The sequence below is a fragment of the Erinaceus europaeus genome, chromosome 3 (assembly GCF_950295315.1).
Source record: "Erinaceus europaeus chromosome 3, mEriEur2.1, whole genome shotgun sequence".
NCBI lineage: Eukaryota > Metazoa > Chordata > Mammalia > Eulipotyphla > Erinaceidae > Erinaceus > Erinaceus europaeus.
Window position 1 is genome coordinate 55583452 of NC_080164.1, and position 21028 is coordinate 55604479.

Consider the following 21028-nt stretch of genomic DNA (forward strand, 5'->3'; position numbering starts at 1 on the left):
AACAATTATGGACCTAAAGCCTGGAATAGTGCAAGTGAAGCATTGGGGGTCCTCCATTTTGTAGATAGCTAGTAGGCATATTTTAGTTATATTTCAAAGGGCCTATAGCTATACTCGTGTTTTTTTTGTTTGTTTGTTTGTCTTTTGCCTGAGCCTGAAATACGATATGCAGGTGAATCCTAATTATTGTCTTGTGAGATGATGTCATGGCTGGGAAAAGGACCAGAAACCTGGATCAGGGAAGAGAGTAGCTCCCTAATATGGGAAAGGGGTATAAATATTACTGCAAACCCCATCAATTTGATGTGGTCTGGAGCCCATAATTAGCTTAGGAGCCTGTGTGACCTCTACATCCCTCTAGATCTGGTCCTAGCATTCTATTTCCTTTTGACATGTGTCCGTCATCTTTGGGGCATGTGCTACAAAAAGAAAGAATGAAAGAAAGAAGAGAGGGGGAGGGAGAAAAAACAAAGAAAAAAGCAATCCAGATTTTTTTTTTTTTTAAGGGAGAGACACCACAAAATTTCCCCAGGGGCTTGAACCTGGGCCTCACACATATCAGCACAGGTCCCTACAAGGTAAGCTATTCCACTAACTCCATGGGCTGATCTTGTGCCAGCCCTGGAACAAACTATTTCTGTAGGAAAAAAAAAATGGTTCCAGGGGCCAGGCGGTGGTACATGTGGTTAAGCACACACATTGTAGTGTGGCAAGGACCCAAGTTCAAGCCCCTGATCCCCACCTGCAGGGAAAAAGCTTCAAAAGTGGTGAAGCAAGGCTGAAGGTGTCCTCTCCCTATCTCCCCCTCCCTTCTCAGTTTCTGTCTCTATCTAATAACAAGTAAAAAGAAAAAAAAAATCCATTTAGTGGAAAATATCTAGAAACCAAGGTCAACACCCTAAAGTGTATTCACTGCTACTGAGTTATTGCTGCTCCCAAGCTGTACCTTTATCTGCATATACTGAAAACTGAGTTTATACCAGAACTTCCAGTTCCAACTTTATTTTGTCTTCTCTCCTTCCATATTTGTAATTCCTTTTTCTGACCGTGAGAAAGTTGGCTCCCATCAACCTCAGCCTTAGTATATTTATTTAACACATCAGGTCCCCCCACTGCATAAATAACCAAATTCCTACCACTGCATCTTTATTCCAGATGAATGAAACTCCTCACCCTACTAATCTCACAATTCTTCTCAGGCTCCATGTCATGTAATCCCACCACCTTTGCTCCACAGTGATATCTACCTGCACCTTGCTCAGAGTAAGTAAATTGCTTTGCCCTAAATTATTCAGAGAGGGAGAGGGGCAAATAGGAAATGGGAAGGCAGAAAATGTAAAGTTGTTTAGTTTGGAAGGCACATTTTAGTGCTCTACAAAATTATTTCAAAGAACAGTTCCATTTGCAAATGTAGCCATGGATAGCATCCCATAAAAATTATCTTCTAAGCAACCAAAACTACCTTTTCTTAAAAGGAAGAGGCTATACATACATCTGAACAAAATCTCAGCATTTAAAAATCAGATAGCAACACATTTTTAGTAAGGGTTTTATAATTGTGTTCATTTATTATGTTATCAAGACAAACCAATATACAAAGATATTTTTACAAAGGTAACAAAATAATCTGTACAATAAAGGGCCTTTTGGCCCTTTAAAAAAAAAGATTGCATCATGATACCACATTTAACATTAAGTAAGTGATCAGTATACCTGAGAACTTCATAATCAGTTTCTTCTGTGCCTCAAAATTCATTTCAGTCATCCAACATATAAAAATATTTAGTACAGTTAAAAAAAAAAAAAAAGATAGTGCTATTCTGCAGGGATCTGGACTCACAGTCAGCAGTACATTCTTTTAAAACCGAAGTCACCTATCTCTAAAGAGTCTGAACTATGCATTTAAAAATGCCCATTTCCCATATGCTCTGCTTTCCTTTCTCTCTCATCTAAAAACTATCTAAACTGTAATAGTTATCCACTAATTATCCAATAAAATCAGGTGTGTCAACAAATGACCTTTCCTGGACTGAATTTCACAAATAGATTCCAAGTACTCCAGCTGTTTCATGGTTAATTATAGATTATAAGGTTTAAGAAGATGAATGCTATTTATCTGCTTGCATATTTGGAAACTAGATTTGTTGAAGCACCAACATTTTGCACTAATTATTATGTATTAGATAGCTAGTAACTTTTATTTGTAACTCTTTAAATTTTGCAAAGTCTAATATAATACTAAACAGTTTGTGGATACCAGTGGGAAAAATATTAGAGCATGATAAATCTTATCTATTTACAAGGGTAATTACTAGCATGTGATAGTTCTCCTAAAGCCACATTTAAAATAGAAAAAATTGTTTTAAAATACCTATTTTTCTAATGAGAATTGTCATAACTTTTTTTGACTGCATGAAAAAAATTAGACATGATTACTTTGGAGATTTGGTGTTACCACATGTCAAGTCTGTGCCTTAAACTCTGCAGAGATGTATTTATTAAAGTACTAATTTAACTAAGTTTCTGATAAACAAGGGCATATTAGGTATAGACAAACCATACATTTATCTGAGTAGCTTCCCAATCCTGGGCTTACAATGTTGAATAACATGAAAATTTCTATTACATGTGATGCACAAGTATCATTATCATTTTGTGCTTTTTATACTCAAATTTCTGAAAACAAAATTTTAGTGACTTCATTCGCTATAGTATTTAGTCAAACTATTGTCAATTCATGTCCAACTTTCTAAAACAAACAAGTAAGACTCACAAAATTTCAGAAATGGAAGTCAGTAACTGACCATATCTTCACTTGACCATATCCAGATGAAAATAGTTCTGGTGAGTATCAGGTCAAATAAAAGTCCTCAAGCAGGTCAACTAAAAGTCCTCAATATCTAGTCACACTAGAGAAACATATCTAAAAGTCCTTTAACAAAATCATTATTGCATAGAGACAGGGAGAAAAATGAGAGAAGTGGGGGAGATAGAGGCACTAGAGATAGATACCTGCACCACTGGTGAAACTTCACCCCTGCAGGTGGGGACCAGGGGCTTGAAAGCGGGTGCTTGTACACTATATTATGTACACTTAACTAGGTGCACCACTGCCTGGCCTCTCTAAAAGTTCTTAGTAAGATCTAATCCATAGAAAGATAGATGTGTTTGGATTACAGAGCCACAGAATTCAAATCTTGGTTTATTAATAAAATCTGACTAGCATTATACTGTTTCTTCTGCATGATCATATTTAACACAACATACCTTATGAGGTAGGTAGGCTTGGTATTATCTGTATTTAATATCTGAAGAGACAGGTGCACAGAAAGTGTGATGTGCTAATAAATAAGTAACAATTAAGTGGTAGAAATACCTGAACCTAGATGTTCTAAAAAATTCTCTAGTCTCTTATTTCTTCATGCTACCTTCCAACACACAGTAATTTATTTAATCCCTTAGTAAATAAGTTTTGGTACTACCCAGCTTGGATCATCAATTCCAAGTTGCTATTAAGATGGGAAGAAAGTTTTTTTTTTTTTAAGGATAAGGTTAAAAATCAGTGATCCAGTTGTTTCTGTTCACTAAGGTTTTGAGTATGGGAGTACAATTCCGATTTAAATGGCTATTAAAGTAGTAGGTTCTAATAACAGAACTCTGAAGAATGGTTTTTAGGATCAGCTAGATTGTCAAGGGGTATGAAGGAAACTTCTGGGGTGCTGGAAATAACTGTTTATATTATATAAAAAATTCATCAAGCTGTAAATTTGAAATTGGTCTACATTATGTACTTAGCTGGTGTTAGTCCTCAAAATATTCTAAGATGAGTTCTGTTTCATTCATCTCTACCGTTTATTTTTTTAAATTTTTTTATTAATATTTATTCCCTTTTGTTGCCCTTGTTCTATTGTTGAAGTTATTATTGTGGTTGTTACTGATGTCACTGTTGGACAGGGCAGAGAGAAATGGAGAGAGGAGGAGAAGACAGAGACGGGGAAGAGAAAGACACCTGCAGATCTGCTTCACCACCTGTAAAGCGACTCCCCTGCAGGTGGGGAACTGGGGGCTCGAACCAGGATCCTTACGTTGGTCCTTGCGCTTTGCACCACGTGCGCTTAGCCCGCTGCACTACCGCCTTACTCATCTCTACCATTTCTAACACCTAACATGGTACATTTGCATATTAGCCACACAAAATGTGGGTATGTGATTGGGTACTTAAGTGTCTACAAAAGTAAGGTGCTGAGGAAATGTATGGCAGGATATCTGAAGTTAAACGTTCCACATACAGCAGAGAGAAGTAACATCACAGGATATTAAATAATCCTAATAACGATAACTATCTACCTACTATAGGAGGGAAAGGGCAGTTTATTTTTTTTTCTCCAGGATTATCGCTGGGGCTGGATGCCTGCACTACAAATCCATTGCTCCTGGCGGCCTTTTTTTTAATTGTATAGGACAGAAAATTTGAGAAAGGAGGGGAAGACAGAGGGGGAAGAGAGAGACTTGCAGTATTACATCACTGCTTATAAAGATTCCCCCCCGTAGGTGAACCTAAGCACTGTAATGTGTACACTCTGGGGTGTGCCACTGCTCAGCCCCAAGATGTAGTTTAAAGAATATGTCCTTTATTATTATTTTAATATTTATTCCCTTTTGTTGCCCTTGTTTTATTGTAGTTACCGATGTCGTTGTTGGATAGGACAGAGAGAAATGGAGAGAGGGGAAGACAGGGAGAGAGAAAGACACCTGCAGACCTGTTTCACCGCATGTGAAGTGACTCCCCTGCAAGTGGGGAGCCGGGGGCTCGAACTGGGATCCTTACACCAGTCCTTGTGCTTTGTGCCACCTGTGCTTAACCTGCTGCGCTACCACCCGACTTCCCCCTTTATTATTATTTTTTAAAGATTTATTATGGAGAAAAACCAGAACACAGAGGTGGCACATTAAAGCATGTCTTTAGCTGTAGAAGAGCAGAGACAGAGTGGATAGTATAAAAAGCAGGGAGGCCCAGTGGCCTGAAAAAAAATTTTTTTCCCCATAGAATGTTGACCATATAATAGGGCCTAAGAGGGCAAGGGCAACATTATTGCTGAAAATATTTATTACATAAGAGACAGAGGGAAAAAGAATGCCAGAACATCATTCTGGTACATGTAGTACTGTGGTCAAATAGAAACTAAAGGTATGTAAGTCTGATGCTCTACCAGTTAAGCTGTTTACACAGACGTGGCGATATATTTTTTAACCGGAGCATATGAAAAAGATTCATGTTAGGAGGGAAAGAATAAAGAACTATACTGTAAAAGCAGCAGAAATTTAAAAAGGGGAAAAATACAGGAAACTTTTAGGAAACAAAAGAACTTGATGAGAGGGAGAAAAAGTAAAATGTAACTTGGTATGAGGGGGAAAAAGTAAAATGTAAATGATAATGCCATTAAAGAACCAGACTACAAAAAGCATTTAGGTAGCATGAGAGAAAGCTGAAGCTGTGAGTACAGATGAGATCAATGTGAGAAAATAGTGCCAAATGAACGTGAGTTAAGCCTGGGAAAATACCAACGTTAGAGAATTATTTCATTTACCACAGAAGGCTTAAAGCTGTGTGCTTTAAGGGTGTGGTGAAGATAGTTTACAAAAAGGTCAAGCAAGATGGGAACGAAGAATATTAGATTTGTTATGAGAGAATATCTCTGGTCATTTTTCCCCAGAATGTCATTAAGAAAATAGTAGAAGGTGAAGAGAGCTTGATAAGCTAATGAATGGCTGGGAAGAGGGGAGATGGAGGCATTTTATAATTTTGAATGTGAAGAAAAGGACAAAAAGCACTTTTAGTGGACATTTCCCAATTTTATACAAAGAAAAGAAGCATTAAACTATGCTGTGAGAATATAGCTGTGAGAGATGAAAGAATCCACTGTGTGGGTTTGAAGTAAAGCTTAAATAGAAAAGTCACTGGAAGAGCTTGAAAAGTACAGGTGTAGCTCTTTCTTAAATATTTTATAGAACTCACAGAATACTATTAAAAATGATGAAATCATCTCCTTTGCCTCATCCTGGATGAATATTGAATCATGTTAACTGAGATAAGCTAAAAAGAAAAAAAGGGGGTAGATAGCATAATGGTTATGCAAACAGACTGTCATGCCTGAGGCTTTGAAGTCCCACGTTCAATCCCCTGCACCACCATAAACCAGAGCTGATCAGTGATCTGGTTAAAAAAAAAAAAAAAAGGATGAATACAAAGTGATCTCAATTACAGACAGAAGTTAAGAAACAATGAAAGAAAGAAAAAAACACAGGGTGAAACTTGGATTTGGTGTGGTACATTGCACCAAAGCAAAGGACTCCTAGTGCATGAGGATGGAAAGGATATATATTGGAGGTGAGAATTTTTTGCAGACATCTGTCACACGGAGATGAGAAATTGTACCCATGTTTCAACAACTGTACTATAAACCATTATCCAAATAAAATGATTTGTAAAAGAAAAAAAATGGCATATGTAAGTAATGAAATATTACACGGTGGTAATAATTAATAATGATAAATTCTTGGCTACAACATGGATGGAACTAAAGGAAATCATACTACATAAGTCAGAAGAAGATAGATCTAGGAAACTAAACAAAGGACAATACAGGGTAAATCCTCAAAAGACTATAATTTTTATCACCACATTAAGATATTCAGAAGGGGCAACGGAGGACTGGGGAACTCAAGTTCCTATAGTGAAACAAGATGATGGTTTGGCTAAGGGTGAAATGTAGCAAGTACTTTTGTGACAACAAAAATCCTGTACGTCAACATTTCCTCAATAGAATGATACTGGGGGGGGTAGGAAGGAAGGCCACCTTTTCTTCAGAAACTAAGAATAGGATGCTATATGGACAGGCAAAAATGTAAATATGTTAAGAGAGAGGAAAATCAGGTTGCCACATTCTTCTTATAGTACAAAATAAATTCTATGATCAATAAATAACATGAAAAATGAAAAGTCTACTGAAAATACTCTAAACACAGAAGTAGCAGTACCTTAATTTGGCTTATAAAGAAAACACTTGAAAACAGCTGCTTTTTTTTTTTTTAAGATTAAGATTTTCTCACAGTTTAAATTGATCAGGCTAATTAACACAAATTATAAGATACTGTATAGCTCACTACTTATTAGTGACTATTTGAGATGTCCTGAGTTCATATTTTGAATGAAGGAGAAATTATGCTGTCAGGTTTTTTTGATTGTTAAGTCCTACTAAAGTATTTTATGTGCTTATAATTCTTGAACTTTTACAGCAGACATTTTTGTAATAATAATTTCTGATAATGTAATCATATTTAGTAAGATTATCTTTAATCATTTTGTTTCCTGAATTACCTTAGCCTCCAAATCTTTTCTTTCCATTATCATTCAATTCCAAATTTATATCTGCATGACATTTACACATTGGTGATTTTGACTGAATTATTTTAGCAAATGTATGGTTTGGTTGGATAGTACATAAATGAAATTACACAATGTTTCTAGCTAGGAATATGTTCAAATTTTTGGCAGGTCTAGTTATAAAATAAACTAAGCTAGGTTGTGTTAGTTATACTTATCATCATACAGAATCTATCACAATTAAGATTACTTCCCAAATCCTACTATCATTTTGCCACTGGGAGTAATTTCAAATAATTTGGTTACCTTTATTAATGGCTTAAAATATACAGTTCTGATGTAAATCCAATGTTACTTTAGAGAATTATAAAAATCTAGCTGTTAAAGATGTTTTCAAAAAATAAATAGTATTTTGTATGTTAAATATTTACTGACTGCTTAATAGCGAGGCTGACATTTCTGATTCAACAGGCAAAACAAAATGTCTACCCTCATGGAGTTCATATTTCAGTATAGTAAAATAAGCATTAAATAGTTGCTTAGCCAAGTATGATCACAATGAAGTGTTGAACAAGTACTGTGCACAAATATAGACATGCTATATATTCATGCCTGAGTAGGACTGAAGGAATAAGTCTGTGTGTGTATGTGTTTGTAAAACATCGAGGCAGACAGAGCATGAGCACAAAAGTGTGAGGCAGCAATGACTGGCATTTTTAATAGGAGCAATGGAGCCATATGAGCAGTACCTAAAGCTTCAATGAGGGAGGTAGGAAAGTGTGGGCTTGCTAACCTTAAGGAATATAGTCTTTAAGTAAGCTGAAGATCAACTGGATAGATATGAATAGATGAAGGATATGGTGTGGCTTGTTATAAAAAAAAAAAAAAAAAAGAATCACTTTGGGGGAAGGGAAATAGCCTAATAGTTGTGCAAAAAGGCTCTCATGCCTCAGGTTCCAATATTCAAGGTTCAACCCCCCCCCCCCCCCCCCCCCCCCGTAAACCAGAGCTGAATAGTGCTCTGGCAAAAACAAACAAACACACAAACAAAAAACCTTCTTTGGTTGCTGCTGGGAAAACAGTAGCTTCCATCTTAGGCAAGAGAGCATTGGATGAGGATTTTAGTAGTAGAGTTCAAAAGATGTGATTGCCTTTTGGATTATTTTGGAAGTAAGGCATACCAGATTTGCTGATGAATTGAATGTGGGAGAAAAGAAAGAGAAAAAGGAAAGACTAAGGATGACACCAGGCTTGGACCTGAACAAATAGAAGCATGGCATTGCCATTTACTCAACTGAGGAAGACTTGAAGTAGTTTGAGAGGGAGGATTTAATAACTCAGCTTTGGATGTGTTGAGTTTAAGCTTTACATTTCTAGGCATAAATGCTAAATAAGCAGTTTTACACACTCTTCTCCCTCCCTTGCTCCCCCTCTCTCTATTTCTCTATCTCTCTCCAAGTCTAGAGGTCAAGGGACAGGTCTCTGCTAAGGTAAAACTGGCAAGTTGACAGTATAAAACTAGATGAGATTAAAGGTACTAAAAACACAAAAGGAGTAGTCCAAGACACTTATTTCCCTTAACATTAAGATTATAAGCAGTATTAAGTCCAAAACAAAGAACCCTGAAAGTTTACTTTAATCGCCTTCTGCCTAACTTAGCATTTTGAAATTTTTATTGACATATACATCTAAAAAAAACTCCACAAAGCTTCAGAAAACCCCTTAGGGGTCACCTTGGCCCATAAGCTTCAAAAATAAAGTAAATTTTTTTTCAATGGCATAGCCATTACAGGTTTTACCTTAAATTTGCTTTTAAAAGCAAATATCAATTAATTTGTTTAACTAAGAATACATTAATACATTACAGAAGTATAAAAAACGCATACTTAGGAAAATTTGATCCTTATTCTAATTCTCCTCTGTCTGTCCTAAGAAATGTGGCAGGACTCAGAGAAAGAATTCCCAGTGTACATTTTATCAGGTCACATGTTTCAAAAGACCAGACAATATCAAACTCTTAAGTTTCTATGTTGGAATTTTCCTTATATGATAGTTTCCAACTTTGTATTCTACAAAGGTATACTCAAAATTTGTATACCTCAAAGGTTTTCTTTTAATAGAAGAACTGATTTTATTCAACTTAACCTGTCACAGATCATTATACATTTCTTATGGCCTAATAGTGATTTAACCTTGGTTGAAATGAGCTGATTTAAATAAATTTTTTTGTGCATGTAGGATTCCACATGGAATCATAAGCCAGAAGTTCAATCTGTGAGGATTGATTCAGTCTTGAAGCAAAAGCTTTCTGTAAATGCTGTACTTTTATTCCCCCAGTTCTTCATGAAGGTGGAAATAAATGCGTCTATCTGTTAGCTAAATGAGGAATTCTCCAAAGCCAAGACTCTCTGTTAGAGGTTATCTTCCACATATCCAAGATTTTATGTTTCTTCCTGATGAATAAGCTTTTGAACTATAATACCTCAAATATGAAGTTTACAAAATACAAATCACCATAACCCTGTTTTTAATTTCTGATCAGAGAAATAGAAAATGCTGTAACTATATAGGTAGCATCTAATGGCTGCAAAACATTTTTTAAAAAAATTAAGTCTTGATTCACCATTTAAATCTAACAAGTTAACTTGAAAAAAACCCAAATGGAAACGAGTCACTTAGGTGCTCATTTTGCATAGTACCAATACCTGAATACTGAGTGCTTTGAACATAACTATGACTGTTGGGATTAGTACAATTTGATGGTCCAGACTCATTTATCATGCTATTATCTGTACAAGTGAAGTCAGATCCCTCAAATGTATCTGATTGTGAAGCAAAAACAGTAGTACTGGAACTGGCACCTGTTGATATACTGGATGAAGACATCTGATGGAGTTGTCTCAAGTCACTGGGGTCTAACACTGAATTACATGAGAGGTTTTCAATATTCAAGCTCATAAGTCTTGGATTATCAGTCTCCCTCATGCTGTCATTACTAGGTGTCATTATATTCACAGAGCAGTTAGGTAGCATGCTGGCATCAGAAATAGCATATAAGTCAGGTGGTGACATTGATGAAGCTTCCATTCTGCCTATGTCATCAATACTGTTAAAAAGGCAAGCATTAGCAGGACTCAAATCACTCATAGCAGATGGGTTTAGGAATGATGTCATATCTTGTGAATTAGAAGAAACTATTTCTGTTGAAAAATTCACTGAATTTGTACTGACTGAGTGTGAAGTGGAGCGGGCCACTGATGACCAACTTGGAGAAGGTTGTGGGACCACTGAGGGTAAGACTGAAGTATGATGTGACAATACACTTGAGATGGATGCAGAAGAGGGATAGTAGGATTCTGGTTGACTCGAAATTCCTGAAATCCTGGGCATGTCTGGCAAAACTGGACCATGTGAAAACAAGTTTGATTCTGTGGAGGAAAATGTATATTTACAAAATTAAAATTACAAAAAGCATTATATCTAAATTAAAATTGCATAATATAACAATTAAGGGGAAAATAGGTGACATTTAAAATAAAATATTAAATACTACTATTGATATAAATTTAAAACTGAATTCTGCAACACATACTAAAATACCTGAAAGATACTACAGTAAGCTATAGTAAATTATTCACTCCAGTTAATATTAAAATCTAATATTATATATTAAAATCTAAGAATGTTGTTTCTGAGCATCTATAAAAGTTTTATTTTATTTATTTTATACCAGAGTACTGCTCAGTTTTGGCTTGTGGTGGTGCTTGGGAATGAACATGAAACCTGGAACCTTTGGTACCTCAGGAATGAAAGGCTGTTTGTATAACCATTATACTATCTACCCAGCCCAGGGTATTTCTGAATAGTAAAAGATAAATATAACCATTTCTGTTAGTGGAAATCCAAATAGTCAAAATAATTCCATACCCTTTACTTTTAAGAGACAATGGAGGGATGAAAGAAGCACTCAATTAGGGACAATTAATATACTTAAGACATATTCTAGGGGGAGGGCTGGTAGGTGTTCACTTAGTGGAGAGCACATTCTACCATGTTTGGGGACCCAAATTGGAGCTCCAGATTACCACATGGGAGTGCCTGCAAGGGGGAAGTTTAATGCAAGGTGGAGTGGTACTACAGGTGTCTCTCCTTCTGTTTCTCTCTTTTGATGTTGTCATTGTTGGATAGGACAGAGAGAAATGGAGAGAGGAGGGGAAGACAGAGAGGGGGAGAGAAAGACAGACACCTGCAGACCTGCTTCACCGCCTGTGAAGTGACTCCCCTGTAGGTGGGGAGCCGGGGGCTCAAATTGGGATCCTTACACTGGTCCTTGCGCTTAACCCACTGTGCTACCGCCCAACTCCCCTTCTGTTTCTCTCTTTACCTTTGTTTCTTCACCAGCTGTAAAAAAAGGGGGGGAAAATGCCACTGTGAGTGGTGGTGGAGTCATCCAGGGACTGAGCCCCAGTAATAACCCTGATGGGGGAATGAATATATATATATATCTTTAATCAAGGTACTAAAAAGGTACCAGTCATAAAAAATTAAGAATTATATACTAAACAAGGAAAAAGCACTGATTTAAGAATGTAAGGAATTTTTGAAAAAAATTGACTCCTAAGAGTAATCATAGACATGTAATCAAAAGAGAATGGTTATATTCCAGTAAAACTTTATGAAGACAGATGGCTGGCTTGTATATGCCATTTCTCCCATGACATACTGTAGTTAGTAAAACTGTCATATGAATGAAATGTCATCTTTAAAAATATTATTTTTAAATTTGATAGGACAGACAGAAATTGAGAGGGAAGGAATGACAGAAAAAGAGACATCTGCAGTACTGCTTCATCACTTGTGAAACTCCTGTGGGTAGGGACCAGGGACTTGAACCTGGATCTTTGTGCATGATAATATGTGTGCTCAACCAGGTGCAACATTGCTGGGTCTCAAAATGTAATCCTTTGAATGATACCCCAAGAAATCATAGTTTCCAAGAGAATTGTCTGAAACTGATATTAATTCATTAAGTAACTATTAAAGCATGAAAAAAGTTGCAAGAGTAGAAAATAACAAAGAAGCTATTTTCTATCCCTAAAAATGGAATTCTGATATTTTGTGCAAAGTGCTGATCTTCCTGATCATAATGAATACTCTATAATGGACTGAAATACCTTTTTTGATGAATCTTCCTTCTGGAGTTGATCCTAGGGGGCCAGGTCTAGTTCTTTCAGGAAAATTAACTGATTCAGTAAAAGAAAAAAAAAGTACTATTAAATGTAACTTTAAAAATAACATTACAAGCCACAACGACCCTGGATCCATACTCCCAGAGAGATAGAGAATGAGAAGGCTATCAGGGGAGGGGGTGGGTTGTGGAGATCGGGTTATGGGAATTGTACAGAATTGTACCCCTCTTATTCTATGGTTTTGTTAATGTCTCCTTTCTTAAATAAATAAAATAAAATAAAAAATAACATTACAGGGGACTGGGCAGTGGCACACCCAGTTAAGTGCACATAGTATTATTTCCCTTTTTTGGGTTATGTTGTTTTTAATGTTCTAGGTTTTTTTTTTTTATACCCCAGGGAATTTAGATTTTATTTTGCTTAGTATTAGAAATTGTCTATATTTCAAAATACTAATTAAGTGATACAATACAAATAATTGTGTATAGTATAAAATAGCATTACAATAGAAAACAGTGCCTACTATATCAGTTTCTTTCTGTCCTGTTGAATAGGAAAAAAAAAGGGGGGGGGATATGACCACCAGGAGCAGTGGATTTGAAGTGCCAGCACAAAGCCCCTGTAACTACAGGCTAAAGTAAATAAATAAATAAAATTACAGGTTCAGGTATTCAAGATGAATAAAGACAATAATCTACTTAAATACAAAGCAATTCAAAATATCTTACCACAATCTTGCCGCAGTTTCTGAAAAAGTAGAGATGTTTTTTGTTTTTTTGCTTTATTGCCATACATATCTGGTTAGAAAGAAATCAGGAAAACACATGTACATAGCATAGTTATAACAAAGTACTGAAGAGTATATCCTAAATCAGTAATAAGGCTATTTCTTTTCTCTAGGTAAAAATATTTTATGATATTCAATTGTGCTTTCTTGTAATATCTGTAAGTCAACAATGTCAATGAATGCAATAGGGACAGATAAGGACCAAAATGGAGACCACTAACTAGCAAATCTGTCATCTTTAAATGGGCACAAAAAGAACCAAAACAACTTCAAGACTAAAACAATTTGATAATCACTGTCAGTGGTTTTATATTATCACAAATTTGTTTCCTTAGAAGAAATGCAAAGACATAAAATAAGTAAAAAATCAACTGAAAACTTTCAGAAAAAGGGAACAGAGTTTTCATGTCACGCCAGAGAATATAACCCAGGTTTTTGTGCATGTGAATACCACTGAACAGCCTCTCCACCCCAATTTTCTATTTACTTATTTTAAGAGGGAGAAAGGTACCACAACACTGCTCCACCAACCATAGAGCCTCTCCAGTGTTGCCCATGGTGTTTCCATGTGGTGAGATGTTCCAATTCAAGACCTCATGCTTAGTAAGGCATTTTTTAAAATTACTATTTACTACTGGACAGAAACAGAGAGAAATTGAGAAGGGAGGGGGAGATAGAGAGGGGAAGGGACAGAGAGACACCTGCAGCCCTTCTTTACCACTTGTGAAGCTTTCCCCTGCAGGTGGGGACCAGGGACTTGAACCTGGATGCTTACAAAATGTAATGCATGTACTTAACCAGGTGTGCCACCACCTGGCCCCAGTAAGGCATGTTTTCTACTGAGCAAGCTATCTCCTTCCCCACTAGAAATATTAACTACTGTGGAGATGGGTCCACAGGTAAAGTGTATATAACTTCCCATGTGTGAACCTTGTGTTCAATCCCTGGAACATGGTAACAGCATGGATAGCACCAATGTAACTCTGTGGATGGCAGTTGACTTTGGGTGTCTCTCCCACTCCTCTCAAAAAATGCAAGGTAAAAAACAAAACAACAACAACAAAAATAAACTGGGCTGGGAGGCAGTTCAACAGTATAGCATATGTACAAAGCTCTGGGTTCATTCTCCAGTATATCAAATATAAATACATAGGACATTACTACAAACAAAGCATACCTTTTTCATCTGGCAGATATCTGAAATCCATAGATTCACTAACTTCCTGGTCAGAAGGTCTCCGCAATTGCATTTTGACCGTTACGGGTTCCATTATAGCTTTACAGTATGGCGGTGTTTTGAAAACAATGGCTACCTGACGGTGAACATCAGCTTGTGAAAAGATGCCTTTTGCTTCCCAATCGTTCAACACAAACCGAACTTCTATATCATCTGTAGAGAAGAAAGCAAAGAATATTAATGAGAAACAAAATAAAAATCTAAAATATATTCTGAATTTAATTTAATTAAACAAATTTTAAAAATACCTTTCTGGACTTTATCGCAGAGTAGAAATATTTCATCTCCCCCTCTGACACTTCCACAGTTCTTGTTTACACGACAAATTCTTAATTCTGCAGTATTAGGAGCCCCTAAAAAGAAGTATTTTTTAGATGAACTACTACCTTAGTAATACATTCTACTCCTTTTTGAAAGAAATAATTTAAAGAAAATAATTTATAGGATAGATAAAAAGGCTTAGTGAATAAGCTAACAGTACTAAGTACATCAATCTTTCACATCTGTTTCTTTTACACTTGCATTGCCAAATCTGACCTAAAAGCCTATTACTTCAATTCTTGGTAATGCTATGTCCTCTATATCTCCCTGCTTTTGAATTTTGAAATTCTTCAAATCCATTCTATATACTGTCCTCAGATCAAACTTCTTAAATCATAACAATGACCCTATGACAATGTAGTTTTCATGCTTCTTTATGATAAAGACTATCATATTGGTCTTACTGCAGAATAATTGTTAGAGAAAAAAGAAAAGAAAAAAAAAGAAAAACTATGAAAATGTCTTGGTGGCCGGGCGGTAGTGCAGTGGGTTAAGCACATGTGGCGCAAAGCACAAGGGCTGACATAAGGATCCCGGTTCAAGCCCCCAGCTCCGCAGGGAATCACTTCACAAGTGGTGAAGCAGGTTGGCAGGGGTCTTTCTTTCCCTCTCTGTCTTCCCCTCCTCTCTCCATTTCTCTCTGTCCTATCCAACAAAGATATCAATAACAACAACAACAATAACTACAATAATAAAATAAGGGCAACAAAAGGGAAAATAAATAAATATTAAAAAAAAAATAATACTATAATAGGATAATGGTTTAGTAAAATTATCATACTATTGTATGAGAAAATATGCAGCTATTAAAAACAATGGGATGTCACGATAGACTGCTAAAAGAAGCAAACTAAAAAAGAGCTCAGAGATGATTGTTTTAAAGTTGCCTAAAACTTAACAATGTATTTGTGTATATATGAAGGAACTAATGTAAATACTGAAGACAGTGATCTTTGGCAGATGAGAGTATAGATTTACTCTCATTTATTTCAGCAATATTTGCCCATTTCTCTCTTTTTAAAATATTTATATTTATTATTGGATAGAGACAGGAATTGAGAGGAGAGGGAGAAAGACACAGAAAGATACCTGCAGCCCTGCTTCACTACTTGTGAAGCTTTCCTCCTGTAGATGGGAACCAGGGGCTTGAACCTGGATCCTAGCGCACTGTCATGTGTACACTTAACCAGGTGTGCCACTGCCTGGCCCCAATATTTCTCTTTCTCTTTCTAAAAGGAAGCTCCTGGGAGCCTTCTTTTTAATTTTTAAATTCTTTTCTTTTTTCATTTTTTATATTTATTTATTTTTCCTTTAGTTGCCCTTGTTGTAGTTATTGTTGTTGATGTCGTTGGATAGGACAGAAAGAAATGGAGGAGGGGACGACGGGGGGGGGGGGGGAGGAGAGAAAGACAGATACCTGCAGACCTGCTTTACCGCCTGTGAAGCGATTCCCCTGCAGGTGGGGAGCCAGGGGTTCGAACCTGGATCCTTACCCTGGTCCTTGCACGTTGCACCACGTGCGCATAACCTGCTACGCTACTGCTGGGCCCCTTTTCTTTTCTTTTTTATTGCCACCAGGGTTATTGCTGGGGTTTGGTACCAGCACTACTATTTCACTTCTCCAGACAGCCATTTTTTAAAAATTTTATTTTATTGGATAGGATAAAGAATTTGAGCCTCCAAAGTCCCAGGTTTAATACTACCATAAACCAGTGCTGAGTAGTGCTCTTAAAAAAAAAAAAAAAAAAAGATGCCTGCAGACCTGCTTCACTTCTAATGAAGTCTGCCCTGCAGGTGGGGAGTGGGAGGTCAAATATCGGACCTTGTGCATGGTAATATGTGTGTTCAACCAGATGTGCCACTGCTCATCCCCTGAATATTTATTATAATGAATATACAGGCGGATATAGCTAATAGAGCATAGGACTTGCATGCCTGAGGCTCTCACTTCCATTTCCAGTGCCACATGTGACAAAATGGTACTTGATTTCCTTCTCTTTCATATCAAACATTCTCTCATGATTTAGATTATATATATTCACGCACACAGTACTAAATACTTACGGTTGTCATAAATTGGGTTAGAGATGATGGGAGGTAGAGCTGTTGTTAAATTACCATGTTCATCAGGTAGGAAAACTTGGAAACATAATCTCACCACATTTAGGTCGCAGTCTTCAATATCAAGCAGCTGTGGTTCAGGGACTGAACAGTACATTTTTTAAGAATATGAAATAGTCACACAGAATTAAAATCCCATTAGGTATGCTCCCTTACCTAATATAAGCAATAAGACTGGGTAGCATTCAAATATATACCAACAAGAATAATGTACATAATATTAAGAATGCCTCTTATTAGGACTGTGTAGTACCTGACAAGTTATTATTATGGCCATCATTAGGAAATAACTATCCCAGTAATCTGACATTCAGAGCAGGGTCCCAAATTGACAATTTAAAAAAAAAACTTTTATTTATAAAAAGGAAACATTGACAAAACCATAGGATAAGAGGGGTACAACTTCACACAATTCCCACCACCAGATCTCCTTAATAATTATTGCAGGCCATACACAATAGAAAATAGCTATTAATTCCACAGACTTTAATTTAGCAACAAGACTCTGAATTATCTACTAAATGAATCTGTACAAGAATTACTATGATTTTCATTTGATAACTGATTTAATGTATTATGAAAGAGGAGAGAGGGGGAGAGAGATAGAGCATTGCTTAGCTATTGTGACTCAGTCTGACAAATTCCTATGTAGGTAGTAGAACCTGAACTAATATATTCTAAAAATAACAAAATAAACAAGCAAAGAAAGGATAACTCTACAGTCAAGTTTGGGTTATTCTGTTATTAATGTTCTAGGTTTTTTTTTTAATACCCCAGGGAATTTAGATTTTATTTTGCTTAGTATTAGAAATTCTCTATATTTCAAAATATGAATTAAATAAAATACAAATAATTGTGTATATTATAAAACAGCATTAGAATAGAAAACAGTGCCTACTGTAACAATCCTATTTGAATTTATAACCTACCCCAACTATAAGTTCCCAGCCCCTTACATTGCTATTTTTCCCCTTTGCAGTTTTCATTGTCTAACAAATTATATATGTGTTTATGTATATATACTTATTTAGCATATGCACACATGTGTGTGTGTATGTTACCAGAGCATTGTTCAACTGATTTATGGTGGTATAGGAGGACAAAATCTAGTACCTCTGTGCCTCAGACATAAAAAACTCCTGCATAGGGGGCCGGGTGGAGCGCAGCAGGTTAAGCGCACATGGTGCCAAGCGCTAGGACTGGAGTAAGGATCCTGGTTCGAGCACCCGGCTCCCCACCTGCAGGGGGGTCGCTTCACAGGTCTGTAGATGTTTCTCTTTCTCTCCTCCTCTCGTTTTCCCCTCCTTTCTCGACTTTTGTCTGTCCTATCCAACAACATCAAAATGGAGAAAATGGCCTCCAGGAGCAGTGGATTCATAGAGCAGGCACTGAGCCCCAGTGATAACCCTAGAAGCAAAAAGCAAAAAAAAAAAAAAAAAAAAAAAATCCTCTGCCCCAACCTCGCCCTCCACTGATGTACCCACTGGACGGTCCACGGTAGAACCAAGTTCCCTGGAGGGAGGCACTACCTTCTGTCTGCTGTCGCCCTGCGGCTCTCCCAGGGGTGCCTCCTAAAGTAGGGGAAGACCTCACTTGCACCCTAAGGAGGTAGGGGAGGGTTCAGCAAGGAGAGAGGGGACAGCACCCCAAATTCGGGTCTTGTCTGCATTCCGAATCCTCCCAGCCTCCTGACTGCGGACACCCGGGGAAGAGTCGCACCCATCCCCCTCCTCACCCATGCGGGGTGGAAGGGGGCTGACTTGAGCTCAACCCAGGTTTGCCCAAGTTCCTGCTCCCTCCCATTTCAGACAGGATGAAACAAGACCTCCAAACTCCCCCACCTCCACCACCATCAGCACCCCTCAAAAAAAAAAATCTCCAGCATAACCAATCATACTCTCTCTCCTTCCTAGCATATTTGTTAATTGTTGGTCTCTCCACTATAGTATGAATTCTTCAAAGATAGAAATTTCCATCTGGGGTTAAGCGCACCTGGCGCAAAGCGCAGGGACCGGCGTAAGGATCCCGGTTCGAGCCCCCGGCTCCCCACCTGCAGGGGAGTCGCTTCACGGACGGTGAAGCAGGTCTGCAGGTGTCTATCTTTCTCTCCCCTCCCTCTCTGTCTTCCCCTCCTCTCTCCATTTCTCTCTGTCCTATCCAACAACAAAGCAACGTCAACGATGGCAATAATAACCGCAATGAGGCTGCAACAAGTAGGGCAACAAAAAGGGGGAAAAATGGCCTCCAGGAGTGGTGGATTCATGGTGCAGGCACCGAGCCCAGCAATAACCCTGGAGGAAAAAAAAAAAAAAAAAGAAATTTCCATCTGTTTTACTCACTGATTTAATCTAAACATTTACAGCAATGTAAAGCTTTACAGATTAATTGATGTAAAAACTTGTTCATGAGCAGCCAGCTTGGGAAATGGTGAGATGGCACAGTGGCTTTTAATGCTGAACTCCACTAAGCCTGAGGTCTTGAGTTTGATCGTCAGTGGTGCATATATGAGAATGAAACACTGGTGCTCCCCTTCTCTCTCTCTCTATCTTTCTCCCTCTCCCTCTCTCTCTCAGTAACTAACACATACACACACCTCTATACAGTCCTCAAAGGACTCCTTCTATCCTTGTTAATGGATAAATAAATCTTGAAAAAAGAATTCTGTTGAATGAATACATAAGCAGTTAAGGGAGGTAATCTATTGTAAAAGATAGAAAACTCATTGTTTCAATGGACCTAGTTGCGAAGATATTTAATATAACAGTAACATAAAAACCATTTAAGTGCCAAAATAAAATGTATTCAAGTTTCATTATAGACCTTGTCCATAATGAGCATGATATTCATCTCAGAAGGCAAATGCTAAGAAATTAGATGACCCAACAGAAGCCACAAAGCTTTTTATAATCTACTGCTGAGTGAATGGTTTAATTAGGAGGATACTACACTTTGAATTTGAGAGAAATGAAAAGGATTTCAAGGTTTTCAGATAATGAAAACAATTTGGACATTTCTGATAGGTAAGTAAATAAAGCATGCTCATTTATTCATGTACTCATTTATTCTTTCAACAATGTTTTACACAGGTCTCTATCAAATGACAGACTCTGTACTAGGTACCAATGATTCATGGAAGATAGTCCTTAAACCTCCAAAGCCTTGTGAATTAGTGAAGGAAAACCATGTAAACAAAATTATAGCAATGCATTTTAGAAAACTGTACAGAGTGGGGCCAGGAGGTGGTGCACCTGGTTAAGTGCACACATTATAGTGCACAGGACCTGGGTTCATACCCCTGGCCACCATCTGGCAAAAGGAAAGCTTCTCAAGTGGTAAAGCAGGGCTGCAGGTGTCTCTGGTCTTTCCCACTCTATCTCCTTCTCTGTTCTCAATTTCTCTATCCAAGAACAAATAAATAAATAAGGTTTTTTAAAAAGACAACAGTAATTTTAAAAAATGAGAAAATTGTACAGAGTTTTAGGAAAATAGAATATGTCACTTTGGGGAGGTTAGGTAAAGCTTTAAATTTAACAATTAAAATTTCACCAGGTGGATCAGGGCATTACATACAAGGGAACTGTGTGTACAAAGGCATAGAGTGGCAAGAAAAATCATGGTTCTTCTAACACAGCAACTCACTGACAAAAAGTTAACAATGGTCAAAACAAAGTATGCAGATGTTCATTCTGTGTTAGGAAAAAGAGGAATGGATGGAAAATTGAATCAAAAGAGGAAAGCTGTAGGTGAAGCTGAGACAGAAAACAAGGATTATGTTATGAAGGACATTCAATGACATGATTAAGATGGTGAACTTGACAATTCTTTAAAGCTTGGCTCATGACTCACTTGCATCAGAATTATGTAGGACAGAGGTTTACAAATTGTAGTTTGGGACCATTTAGTCATGACTTTTATTTTTAAGATCACTTTATTTGAGAAATATTAGTTTATAAGATTATTCTCACGGGTGTTGATCAGAAAGTAAATTT

At 37.1% G+C, this 21028-nt stretch overlaps 1 protein-coding gene across 1 annotated transcript in view; it reads right to left on the reverse strand.

Annotated features, from left to right (window-relative positions):
• Positions 1 to 1535: 1535 nt before the first annotated feature.
• REL (REL proto-oncogene, NF-kB subunit) overlaps positions 1536 to 21028 on the reverse strand; it is a 55834-nt gene continuing 36341 nt past the window's right edge. The window contains exons 5-10 of the mRNA XM_016195420.2: positions 16983 to 17123; positions 14846 to 14950; positions 14538 to 14750; positions 13302 to 13370; positions 12559 to 12627; positions 1536 to 10812 (exon numbers count right to left, since the gene is read on the reverse strand). Of these exons, the coding sequence (XP_016050906.1) occupies positions 10025 to 10812; positions 12559 to 12627; positions 13302 to 13370; positions 14538 to 14750; positions 14846 to 14950; positions 16983 to 17123 (1385 nt within the window). The 3' untranslated portion in view covers positions 1536 to 10024. The remainder of the gene's footprint in view (positions 10813 to 12558; positions 12628 to 13301; positions 13371 to 14537; positions 14751 to 14845; positions 14951 to 16982; positions 17124 to 21028) is intronic.